The following is a 13141-nucleotide window of genomic DNA, read 5'->3' as shown; positions in this document are numbered from 1 at the left end:
ATTTTATAACAAATCTATACTGTAAAAACTTACTTGCAATCCCTGCACTGAAGACAACAATGTGAGTGCAAGATGGAGGGATGAACTTGGGTGCAGCTTTCCCAGTTGCCTTCCTGAAACTCCACACCAGTGGATGGAATTTGTATTGCACATTTCTAAAACCAGATCCATAGTCCTTTCACTGCTAGAGGAAATTGAAAAAAAACAAGAATAAACCTGTGGGCTTTTTATAAGAATTCAAGGACTGCAGACATGTAAAAGCTTGATTACTTTACGACTCAGGTTATTACCAATTAAGTGTTTACACATAATTGCTAGACTGGCTGTGATGTGCTTATAGCTTTGTCCAACATGAGCGTCCTGCCATGGGTTTGGCAATACTGAGTAGCCTAACGCTGCTCGTCTTTTGGGTAGAGTACAAGATCTTCAAAATACTTTAGTCCCTGGCTTCAATTTCTACTTAAAATTACTTAAATGTCACTTTGCAACTCTTTTATAAAAAAGACTACAGTAGATAGATTCCAGTGTGAACACAAAGTCAGAATGCAGGCAGAGATATACAAAGACTGGTGACAATGTTTAGCAGCATTCCAGCAGCGGTGCAGAACTAGCAGTCAAATTGGACTGGATACAAATGGCATCATTTCTGATAAAAATCACTTGCAGTTAAAAAAAATCTTGTATGTGCCTTTGTTTTGTTATTACATTAACTAAGAAGAACTAAGATGATTCGTCTGGACTCAATGATCTTAAAGGTCTTTTCCAACAGTGGTGATTCTGTGATTCTGTCATTTAAATATGGGGTGCAATCTTATGTTTCATTGCAGCGAGTTCCATAGAATTATACTACAGATTTTTTCCAATCTCCTAGTCCAAATAGTTTTAACAGATAAGAGAGAATTCGTTTCGTTTCTTTGGGATTTTTAAGAACCATTGTAGTCCAAATGATGTGTTTTGAGCAGTTTCATGTTGCTACAACTCACTAGTAGAGACCAGGTTTGAGTTATTTCAGGGGAAAGTGTTGAAAAATGAGCCACAGCTTACCCACTCAGAAAAAAGCATCAGACTCGTATGACATTGTTACCTGCAATTGGTTATTTTGCATGTAATGTCAAAAGGTTCTTCCAAATTAACAGTATCTGGTATTGTCTCCAAAGAAAGCCGTACATCACCATAGCCAGGAGCCTGTGAAGGCAGAAGAATGAACATTCTCAGATGCAAGATAGTAAAGCTAAAGTTTTACTACTCAAGTTTTCATTTACTGCAAAAAGCTTGGGGTAAGAGGAATTTGAGGAAAGAAGATTGACCCTTTGTGCTTTTTTTTGTGCCCAAATCACAGCAGTGCTACCGATGACCACTGTCTTGATAATCAGTTTAATGATTCATTACACAAAGATGATGTTTATTATTAAGTTTTTCAGGTATTTCATGTCTTTAAAGTTTCAATACCTATACACAGTTCCTGAGAAGATCAGCTTTATTTTAAGACTTGTCAGGCAGATAACAAACTATGGACAATGTAAGTATAGTTTTCCCACATAAACCCACCACTATTCCACATCCTAATAAACAAGAGGTTGTTCATTCTCCTTGCCATTTCAGTCCTCCAGGCCTCTGCAGAAATAATTAATTGCCACCAGTCAGAAAGGCTTGATATGAACAGTTATCAACTATCCAATTCTGTCAAAAGCTGAAGGCATTTCTATTAACAGGCCTGTAATAAATGTCCTAGATGCTACCAGCGAGGCTGATTCAAGATAGCAAGCTGCAGATAAAAAGCTTGGACTTTCAGTCCCTTCATTAGAAGGGACAGATTGTAAGGAAAAAAAAAATAACAAACCCACAAGGGAAAAATTTGACCTGCATGATAAGGCTTATTTGTGGCACGTGTTCCAACTCTGCTAATGGAAGAATGCTGCAGTAAAATTTACATTTAAAGCTTGATTAAAGGTATTCATAGAATCACAGAATGGTAGGGGTTGGAAGGGACCTTTAGAGATCATCTGGTCCAACCCCCCTGCAGAAGCAGGGTCACCTAGATCAGGTTGCATAGGAACATGTGCAGGCAGGTCTTGAAGACCTCCAAGGAAGGAGACTCCACAACCCCTCTGGGCAGCCTGTGCCAGGGCTCCATCACTCTCACAGTGAAATAGTTTTTTCTTATGTTTAAGTGGAACTTTTTGTGTTCCAGCTTCATCCCATTACCCCTTGTCCTGTTACTATTTACTATAGAAAAAAGGGATGTCCCAACCTCCTGACATTCACCCTTTAGATAATTATAAATGTTAATAAGATCTCTCCTCAGTCTCCTCCAGACTAAATAGCCCTTGTTCCTTTCCTCTTATGAAATATGTTCCTCTTATGAAAGATGTTTCCTCTTACGAAAGATGTTCCAGTCCCCTGATCATCTTGGTGGCCCTGCGCTGGACTCTCTCCAGCAGTTCCCTGTCCCTCTCGAGCTGAGGAGCCCAGAACTGGACACAGGACTCCAGATGAGGCCTCACCAGGGCAGAGTAGAGGGGTAGAAGAACCTCCCTTGACCTGCTGGCCACACTCTTCTTGATGCATCCCAGGATGCCATTGGCCTTCTTGGCCACGAGGGCACGTTGCTGGCTCATACTTAGTTTATTATCAATCAGGACTCCCAGGTCTCTCTCTGCAGAGCTGTTCTCCAACAGGTCAATCCTCAGCCTGTACTAGTGCATGGGGTTGTTCCTTCCCAGATGCAGGACTCTGCACTTGTCCTTGTTGAACCTCATGAGGTTCGTCTCTGTTCAAAAAAAGAGGTCCAGAAAAGGTCCCAAAGAGGTCCAGAAAGCCAGTAAATGACAGGTTTGGAACAGGTTTTAGTCATATAGAGTTCATTCCAGACTGAAGACAGATGACATTTGAGAAAGTGTATTGAACTGGACACTACTATAAGCACTGGTATGTCAAACCAATGGAGACACACCTCTACAGCTCTGAAGCTCTATTAGGTGTCAGAAAGGAATCTACTGGAAAAAATATTACCAAAACAACATGTAGTTGCCATAACATTAAACTCTACTTATAAGAGAGATACATTAAAAGAAAAAATGTTCCTGGAATGCAATGATGATCACTTCCTTCTCCAAGTGATAAAGCAGCCAACAAGGAGAGGCGCTATGCTGGATCTTGTTTACAACATAGAGGGGCTAGGAGTGTGAAGCTCAAGGACAGCCTTTGCTGCAAGTGACCATGGAATAAAAGGTGTTCAAGATTTGTAGCGCAGCAAGGAGAGACCATAGCAAGTTCACTACTCTAGATACCTCAGGAGAACAGAGTTTGGCATCTTCAGGGAACTGCTGAGTACCATGGGATAAAGCCCTGGAGTGAAGAGTGGTCCAAGTGATCAACAGCTCCATGTCCAAGTGGAGAGCAGTGACAAGTGTCAATATTAGGTCCAGAGCTGTTTGACATCTTTGTCAGGGCCATGGACAGTGAGACTGAGTACACCCTCAGCAAGTTTGCCAATGACACCAAGCTGGGTGGTGCAGTCAACACGCTGAGGGGAAGGGATGGCATCCACAGGGATGTGGACAGGCCTGAGAGTTGAGCCCATGCAAACCTCATGAAGTTCAACAAGGTCAAGGGTAAGGTCCTGCATGTGGGCTGGAGGAATCCCAAACACAAATAGAGACTAAGTTATGAGTGAATGGAGAGCTGCTCTGAGGAGTACTATGGAGTGTTGCTTGACAAGAAGCTCAACATGACACAGCAATGTGTGCGTGCAGCCAAGGAAACCAACCATGTCCCAGGCTGCACCAAAAGCAGTGTGGCCAGAAGGTCAAGGGAGGGGTTTCTGCCTAACTCTGGTGAGACCTCACCTGCAGCAGTGTATCCAGCTTTGGGGTCCCCAACATAAGAAAGCCATAGAGCTGCTGGAGAGGTACTAGAGGAGGGACACAGAAAATTATCAGAGGGTTGAACACTTCTGCTATGAGGACTGGCTTGGATAATTGGGGTTGTTCAGCCTGGAGAAGAGAAAGCTCCAGGGACACTGTATAGCAGCCTTCCAGCACCTAAAGAGCACCAACAGGAAAGCTGGAGAGGGACTTTTTACAAGGGCATACAGCGACAGGACAAGGGGAAATGGATTTAAACTGAAAGAGGGTAGTCTTAAGAGTAGATATTAGGAAGAAATTCTTCCCTGTGAGGGTGGTGAGGCAGTGACACAGTTTGCCCAGGCTGTTGATAACCCCATCCCTGGAAGTGTTAAAAGCCAGGCTGGATGGGGCTTGGGGCAACCTGGGCTAGTGGAAGGTGACCCTGCCTGTGGCAGGGGAGTTGGAACTAGATGATCTTTAAAGTCCCTTCCAAGCCAAAGCATTCTACGATTCCATGACTTTGCTTCATAAGTTACTTGATCCTGGCAATTCAAGCGCACAATCGATGAAGTTATGTTGTTCAATGCTGTGAAAAAAGAAAGAGGCACATTATGTGCCAGAAAACAAATCCTCAAGAAAAGCAAAAATGTTGCCATTTCCATGATCAAAAGTAACAAGAATGCTTTTGTTCAGCTTCAGCCCCTTGCAATGGTCTTTCTTCCACACTTCACTAACCCAATGTAGTAAATAACTTCTCAAATACAAACAGAAACATGAGCACTCAGTACAACGTCCAGAAGGCAAGCAGCCTCAACCTTTCCCTTCAAGTCATTGTTAAGTTGTTCATTGAGTTGCTTTAAAAATGGATGCTAAGTTCAACCGATGTTTAAATTAAACTTACCATTCTTTGGAGCTGGCTAGTTTGCAGCCTTCCTCGCTCACCCAGGTTAGTTTTCCATACAATGTCTAGTTTACCAATCACTGTTACACCTTTTATTACTCCAGCCTTTTCTGCAAATTCTTGCTTTGGTTTTAGGCAGTATAAGTACTGACGTGTATCCATAGGTTGTAAATAAGTCCTTGAGCCAAAAGTAGACTGACTAAAAGAAAATAAAACAAAAAAAACCCCTTGTGTCTTAATTTAAACAGTTGTTTTTAAAATTATTTAAGAACTCAACTTTTTTTTCCCCACTCCCTCACCAGTTTTACTGTGTCTGTGTGTTTTATTCATGGTAAAACAGTATTTTTGTGCTTTCACATCAGAAAATGATTCTAGAAACTATGTAGCATTGAGAACCACAGGGACTGAAAACCTGATTCACCTGAACCAGAGAGGACTGAGGCAGGAATCCACTTTGCTACATTCTAATTTATTAGCTAGCATCTTGACCTTTAAACAGCAATGCTGGTAATTTTGCTTCTGCTATTTGGTTCCCTCCCCATAAATCTCAATGTCGTAAGTCTAAGATTCTTGTTTAAGACAAGAAGGATCCATGACAGAGGATGCAAACACTTCATAACAACAATGCTCCGCTACACTGCAGGTGAACCCTGTGACAGGCAAGAAGACAGAATTTTTACTTCATCCTGCACTACAGAAGCACCCAAACATCACCTCCTCCAAAAATCCAAGCAACTACAAAGCACAAAACAACCAAAACTAACTTCCACCCAGATATTACAAGCTTTTGTATCCAGAACAGTTTACTGAACACAGTAGACAATTCTTCTGGTATTTGGTGTTTTACTAATAGGCTCTGAATGACATCTATTTTGGTATGACAAATTTTTATACTCTTAAGATCCTGTAAGGGCATTCCACTGATTTCACCTTGCCTGCTGCCTTGCTAGATCTTGATTAGAACAATTGAAAACAGTTATTAGTCTACCAGAAGGAGGCAAGTACGAGTCAGACAGATCCTGTAAGGCTAAGTATGTACACACAGACCAGTTCAGAATGAGATGTGGGCTGAATTTTATATACTAGATACTGAAGAAGTAGTATGTTTTCATGTTACCATGTCATCCATATTACCAGTTCTTTGAAGATTAAACTGAGGATTTCTCTAGTAACAGTGTCTATTAACAGCTTTTCCAGCTGAATACATAACAGGAACTTGATCTTTTCAATCCAGCAAAAAAAGCACAGTCCTTCTGTTACAGACAATTTACATCTTATGAAATCATAATATAAAGAGTTTCAAAGTCAAATATCCCGTATCTGAACATACCTTTCCCCTGCTGTGTCAACAGTGTTCAGTTCTGCAACATTGTACATGATAGATGGCTCTAAAGAAACCTTCTCCATAAACATTGGAGAGGTAGTGATATTCTGAATCTGAGCTTCCAGAAACACTTCATCTGTCTGAAAAAAAACGAAAGTGCAAGTTCATAAAAATGTGACTGATGTTAATAAAAAAGAGTAGACAGTCCTATTGTTAAAAAAAGAAAAAACAAAACATGAAGTCACATGGTTTTAGTTCATGCCTGCAAATCAAATTAATTAATGCAAGAAAAAACCTTAACCCCAGTAACAACAGGAGCAAAAGTGTTAGTCAACAGGTATCTTGCCAAACAATGGATGTGGGATAATTCTGCTACGTTCTAGCTATTGCTTATTTGTAATACATCAACTTTCATCAAGAGTTTAATCAACTCAATAGCAACTCAAATTTAAACCAAATTAAACCAGATTTAAACCAAATTATTAAAAAACAGAATAAATGGTGAGGAATTGCAGTGCACAATGACATGCCATGTGTCAGATGACTAGTGCATCAAGCTGTACCAAAAAAAAAATCAAAATAAGTGTGTGTGTTTCTCTTCAACTGAATAAAACAGTTCAAGCACATGCTCTGAGATTTTATTATTATTCTGAAACACTGATGTACTGTCTAAAAAGCCAAAACCAGCCTTCCCTCTCACTGAGCTGCATCATGCCAATGGTTACCACTATGATATACATCCAATAATTTAGCTGGTAGTCTACCTTTAAAACACCCTATAAGACAAATCTGTCAAATGAAGCCAATACCTGAAGATGGTACATAAAGATCAATTCCAGAACAAGAACAAACAATACAGACTGTTAAACTTCAGAAGCTAAAGAAAAAAAAATGGAATGGGTAGTGGTTTTGCCTCATTGCTTCTGTGGAATTGCAGACCAGTGAAGTCACTTTGCAGCTACAAAATCTCAGGACAGAATAATTATTAAAAGATCAATCTGCTAGAAATATGAAAGCCTGGAGAAGTAAAAAACAAAACCAAAGTGCCAATTAAAAAGGAGAGGGTGCCAAATCTGCATTTACAAGAGAGTTACTGATTCAGATGATTGTTGTAGGCCCCTTCCAAATGAAACAGTCTATTCTATAAATTCAATATGAAGCAGTTTAGGTATTTTGTTGTGATAATTTTTTTAATGTCTGTTTTTATGGGGAAGGTGGAAGGACTCTTACACTTTCTTTTTAATCAGTGTAAATAAATGACTTCATTATACAAATGGAGTCCTGTCTGCAAATTATAAAAAACAGCCAAAATATTTTTAGTCTCTATGGTCATTTTGTTAGAAGGAGAAACACAGAATGATACTGGAACTGTCTGTTGTTTCTTATAAACATGTTAAGCACAAAACAGATGATAGTATATCCATAGTAATGAAAACTGTGCAAGCTCCATGGGCTACAGACAAACCTCACAGTTGCAGGAGGAGCTGGAACATGCTCTCAGTAATCATTACTACTACCATTTGACTGTCACTTAAGTTGATAGTGTTTGTATCCCATAAATCCATTGCTCAAAGTGTCCATTTACCCAAATTTTAGTTGTTTTCAATGCAGCAATCATGTGCAGAAATTTAGAAAAAGCTAATTTGAAAGAGAAAAGAAAAAACAAGCAGCATAATGAAAAAGCAAGTTAGCTTTGTGTTATTCCTAAGTTGGTTTAATATCACATGGTTCAAAAAAAGAGACTCCTCCAGAATTTGAGGAATGCAGTTTATTTTAATACATGGCACACTTCAAAGTGAAATCAGACTGCAGAAGTATCACATTAGCTCTTCAACTGTCACATGCAGTTAAAAGTTTGAAAATGCACTTCCAGCTAGCAAAAGGAAAGAAGAACACATAAAATTGCTGCTCTCTCCTCAAACCCACTGTCTCCACCAACCAGACGTGAAAAGTTCTGTCACAGCTTACACAAGCAGTGCTGTAATAAAACCTACATTCCTATGGGCCAAAAGCAGGAAAATTTTGGAAGGGATTAACTCCCACTTTCAAATAATGAATCTATTCACATTTTGGTGAAATATTTTACAGGAGGACTCCCACGAGCAAGAGTCTGTAATAATCAACTTTTAGTTTCAACAATGGGTATTAAAGAAAGAGCTAACCATTTAAATGATTAGCTGCACATACAAAGATGAGAAAACATCAGTTCATGATATACAGGAACAAATAATGCTTTTCCATTATGTTTTTAAAAGAATGTCAACAACAGGCACAGAGACAGATAGGCAATTAAAAAAGCATACATATTTATAAAAAATAAATAAAAATTACCACAGAACTGAGGTCACTCTAATGGGAAAATAAAAAAGAACACATTAGAGAAATTAGGGTTAAATGTTAAAGAAAAAAGGAGGCTAACTTCAAACAAAATGCATTTCTGCATTTTTTTTGCACCATCTAAACAAGATAGCATTAGTAAGACAGAAACACAAATAAAAATGGATGCAAACAAAGATGACAACTACATTTCTAAAAAGTTACAGCTAGTATGGTTACATGGTTTACTAGCTTTGCTTCAGAACCAATCCAAAGTAGAGCCTAAGTTACACAAGTGACAGGTAAGATATGGTAGAACAAACTGACTCCCCAAAAAAACTCCCCAAAAAACCAAAAAAGGTTTTGAGCAAGTTTGAAGTTTGTCCTGAATTTAAATTCACTGTATATGAAATGGAAAAATAGTCTTGTCATTGTACAGATAATTTGAGGAATCCACCTATATAAGGTCTCAAAATAAAAGTAATGTGGTAATGTGTTCTAGCAGAGCTACAATACTGCAGCTTATAACAAAGTTTGATGTAATGTTAATCATGAAAAATTATATTTTTTTTAATATCCATCATTCCAAAACCACAACTTTAATTGCAAACTTTGTTTCCTTAAGTGTCTGCATACTTGTTTCCTTATGCATGTTTGCAGGAAGAGAACCTTTTACAGAGCCTTTTCCAAGGCAGCCCAAAGTCAGTGAGAGCCTTTCTATTGTTTGGGGGCAGGCAATTCAATCTGAGGATTGCAGCAGGTTAGGGCGACACAGCATGCATCATTCTATGCATAAATATCAGTGATCAACTTGATTTGGATGCTACTCCAATATGAGCAACAGGCAAGAAAACTAATGTTCAGCATCATTCTTTGTCTTAGAAAAAAATGAAATCATGGACCGTGATTCCTATTAGAATATAATTTTAGTGACAGATTTCATGAATATATAGCACCACATTTTAAAAAACCTTAAACAGGTTTTTATTTCCATTCACATTTCATCACAAAAGAAAATCTACCTGTGAAGAACACAGACAGCAAAATTTATCTTTCCCTCATTCTCATACAATATATTTTTTATCTGAACCAATAATATAATCCTAGCACAAAATGGAGGTTTATTTTGTTCCCAGGGGAATTACCTAGATTCATAGGATTATTTTTGTTCTTAAATCATAGCAGGATACATTTATGGGTAGCATAATTTCCATAAAGTGCTAGAGCAGTGGTATGTGCTTACATTCCAGACCTACTAAGGTATCTCATACCCAGTCAACCTAAAGATTGAAGCTTTCACCAAGATATTTTTAGGAAAATGTTTTCCTCTCTTCCTCAGTACTATGATATTTAAATCACTTACGACGTGTGCCTTGACTTATGCTCCCTCTAAATAAATTACACATTACAGATTAAATATCTTGTAATTTATATTCACAGCAGAATGAAAATCTTTCTTGAAAGCTTCCTGCACAGCTCTGAACAAGACAGAACTTTGAACCAAGAAATCCTCATTTGTAAAACAGAAATTCTTATCTGCTATTTCTGCCTTCTGTTTTCTCTGTTGATACTGTCAGGTAGGGAAAGAAATAGGCCTTTCACACCTCTATAGCCATAATCTTGCATGATGAACTCTGGGTGTGATTATGATCGAGATAAATAATTAGAAAAATAGATCTAGAGACTCTGCTTTTCTACATGCAAATTTAAACACTCATATATCTGCTTAGTTAAGAACAAAATGTTTTCTTCTTAGCTGAACAAAAATTATTTTTCAAATTGCCAAAATTCTGTATCTTTTCTTCTTCTCTCACTGACACTTTTTTTGTCCCATCTATTATTCACTGCAACATAAAAAACCTACAGCTTCTATCTTTTAAACTATTTCAAATGGATTGTTTATTAATGAAATTACGAGCACTGTCTTTGTTGACCAGTTTCCAGGGATTATGGAAAAAGTTTAATACTGATCATGGAAGCTCTCTCTCTCCAATGTACTTTGCAAGTATCAATCTGAACTTCATAAAAATTATACAGAATACAGTGGTTACAAAACTAAGCTACTTGCTCACTATCACAAAGGAGGTAAGTGATAATGATGGAAACAAATGCCCTAACTTCCTGTAGTGAAATAGTCTGGAAGTTATACGCAACAACAAGCATATAATAAATACATCCACTGAGAATGTCTACAAAGATTGCTGTATGTAACTTGTAAGAGTTTCCATTATCTGTGTCACCTTCAGTTAAAATCCTTCCCATAAAGAGCAAAAGCCAGATTCCTAAGTATGTCCAAATAAATATAAAAAGCATATTAAAGGTCATTTAGTTCTGAAGCACTACATATAGCTGACACAAACTTGAAAATTAAATTATTGAACACAGGGCTCATATTTACATTGGGGAAATTTAAACTTAAAAATGTCCCAGTCTAGTAAAATATTATCTGCTTTGTGAGCAACTAATCTCCCTTTCAGTAAGTACTCTATAAGCCCAAATATACAAACAATAACAAAGTATTTGATTTCATAGGAAAGCAGAAAATATGCAAAATTGTCAGCATATTACATTAAAGGCCTGAGTTACTGTGTCCTTCCTTGTTTCATCAAAGTATATCTATTTTTAAATTATGTAAACCCACCACCTGATTTTTTTTTCCCTTTAGAACTGATAATTTTTCTCAGAGACATGTACTTAAGAAGTAAGTACACATGACCACACTGCTCTCACTCACCTCAGCATTGTAGAATTTGGTTTTCACATCTAGGGGTTTAAGAACCTGAATGAAGTGGAAAAAAAGACAGATTGACAAATGGTTTCTCAGACAACTTCAGCATAAACTGTTTACAAGTGGTAAACAGTAAAGTGTATCTTTCTGTTTGCTCTTAGAGAGAACAGGTGCATTATGGAATATATGATACAGCCAACTCAGCTAAAACCTCAGGGTTCAAAGTATATGCTCACTGCTTCTTAATGGCACACTTCACTGCTTTGATACTAAGCAGTTTTCCCAGATTGAAAACAAATACTTTTCCACCTGAGAATCTATGTCTTTAAAATACCATTACATCCATCTTGTATCCTGAAGTGGTCTGCACTTGCTTTCAAGAGTAAGCAAGAACTACATAATATTTACAAGTCCTTCAGTGTCCTGCAGAAAACAAAAGTGCCCGAGGGCTTCTCTAAAACTGAATTAAATGGAAAACTATTCATGTTGTTAGCTTAAGCAATAAACCATTACTAGTATTCACTACCTTGCTGAAAATGCAACTGCTATGATAAACAAAAAGAAACAATGAATCATTTTAATTGCATGATATTAAATAAGCAAGATAAAACAATTTGATGAAACACAGTGATAACAACAGGTTGGTTCTTAAGTGCTTGAATTTTGTGAATAAAGATGCTATAATTAACACATTTGAATATGAAATGGATTTACATGTACATAACTGAAATAAATAATCTATTACACTTCTACAGAACCAAGTTTAAATTGTCTTGCTGAAGACATGTATTTCCCTTTACACAGGGAAACTTTCCTTTTGCTTACATACAAACATACCACATCCTGAAAGGCAGTTGAAGTTCTAAGTTGTGAATACATTTTTTAGCCCTGAATAATTCAAGATTAAAAAGCCATCTTCATAGAGATTTCTGCATTTTAACAGGAGTAACATTTGAACCTTTAAAGTAATTGCAGCTATCTCATCCTCTAGTCAGAAAAAAAGTCAAAATGTTATGACTTTTTTTAAAATGAGTTTTATGTATGATGGTTGTTTTTTTCCACCAGATATTTTGCTTCAGTCAGATTAATAGACCCAAATGTTAATGCTTTCTGTCTCTGCTAATCAACGTATTTCCAAACATTCCAGTAAATTTCAAGTGGCTTTTCAGTAAGAATCAAAAAATTATTGCAAGATTCACAACCTTCCCCTCAAAGACAAAACATAACCAAACCCTAGAAAGAATAATTCCTTCTCTATGTAAGCAACACGGTGTTCATTACTCAGAGAAGGCTTTGGAACAAAAAGGCACTACTGATCAGTATTACACTGCATATAGTGGTTCAAAATGAAGCTGTTTAAAACCAACTGTAACACCAGCTCAACTTAAAAGATCCTAGAAAACAACCAAAGGTTTTTTATTATAAAATAGCTGGTAGCACCTTGAACACTAGCAGCCATCAACTCCCATTGTTCAGTTCTTTGTAACACTTTGTTTTGTTTGTTCTCAGTTTTTCTACCTTGCATCTCCACATCAAACTTCAAAAATAACAACAAAAATTGCTCAGGGAAGAGTTTTTCTCATAATGAATCAACATTTTACAGAACACCATTATAGAATGGTGTTAAAGTGTATATATACTTTTGCAGAAGCTCTTAGGCTTCCTTCTCTGAAGGAAGTGCTTCAAATTTGACTGACTATGGCACAGAATCGAGTTGGAGGCCTGTGGCCAGTGGGGTTCCACAGGGATGGGTTCTGGGGCCAGTCTTGTTCAACATCTTCATCAATGACCTGGATGAGGGGACAGAGTGTACCCTCAGCAAGTTCCCTGATGACACCAAACTGGGAGGACTGGCTGATTCCCCAGAAGGCTGTGCTGCCATTCAGTGGGATTTCGAGCAGCTTGAGAGTTGGGCAGAGAGGAACGTTCTGAGGTTCAACAAGGACAAGTGCAGAGTCCTGCATCTGGGAAGGAACAACCCCATGCACCAGTCCAGGCTGGGGACTGACCTGTTGGAGAGCAGC

General features: G+C 37.8%; 1 protein-coding gene across 4 annotated transcripts in view; it reads right to left on the bottom strand.

Moving 5' to 3' along the window:
- TRAPPC13 (trafficking protein particle complex subunit 13) overlaps positions 1–13141 on the bottom strand; it is a 28508-nt gene that overhangs the window by 3340 nt on the left and 12027 nt on the right. The window contains exons 7-12 of one of the 4 annotated variants that reach the window (XM_062018074.1): positions 11124–11168; positions 8405–8422; positions 6080–6213; positions 4750–4948; positions 1085–1185; positions 34–184 (exon numbers count right to left, since the gene is read on the bottom strand). In XM_062018074.1, coding sequence (XP_061874058.1) covers positions 34–184; positions 1085–1185; positions 4750–4948; positions 6080–6213; positions 8405–8422; positions 11124–11168 — 648 coding nt within the window. The remainder of the gene's footprint in view (positions 1–33; positions 185–1084; positions 1186–4749; positions 4949–6079; positions 6214–8404; positions 8423–11123; positions 11169–13141) is intronic. The other 3 variants (XM_062018075.1, XM_062018076.1, XM_062018077.1) reach the window with 3 other exon arrangements.

Source organism: Colius striatus, chromosome Z (genome assembly GCF_028858725.1).
Source record: "Colius striatus isolate bColStr4 chromosome Z, bColStr4.1.hap1, whole genome shotgun sequence".
NCBI lineage: Eukaryota > Metazoa > Chordata > Aves > Coliiformes > Coliidae > Colius > Colius striatus.
The sequence above is the reverse complement of the archived record's forward strand: the minus strand, read 5'-3'. Positions and strand labels throughout refer to the sequence as shown.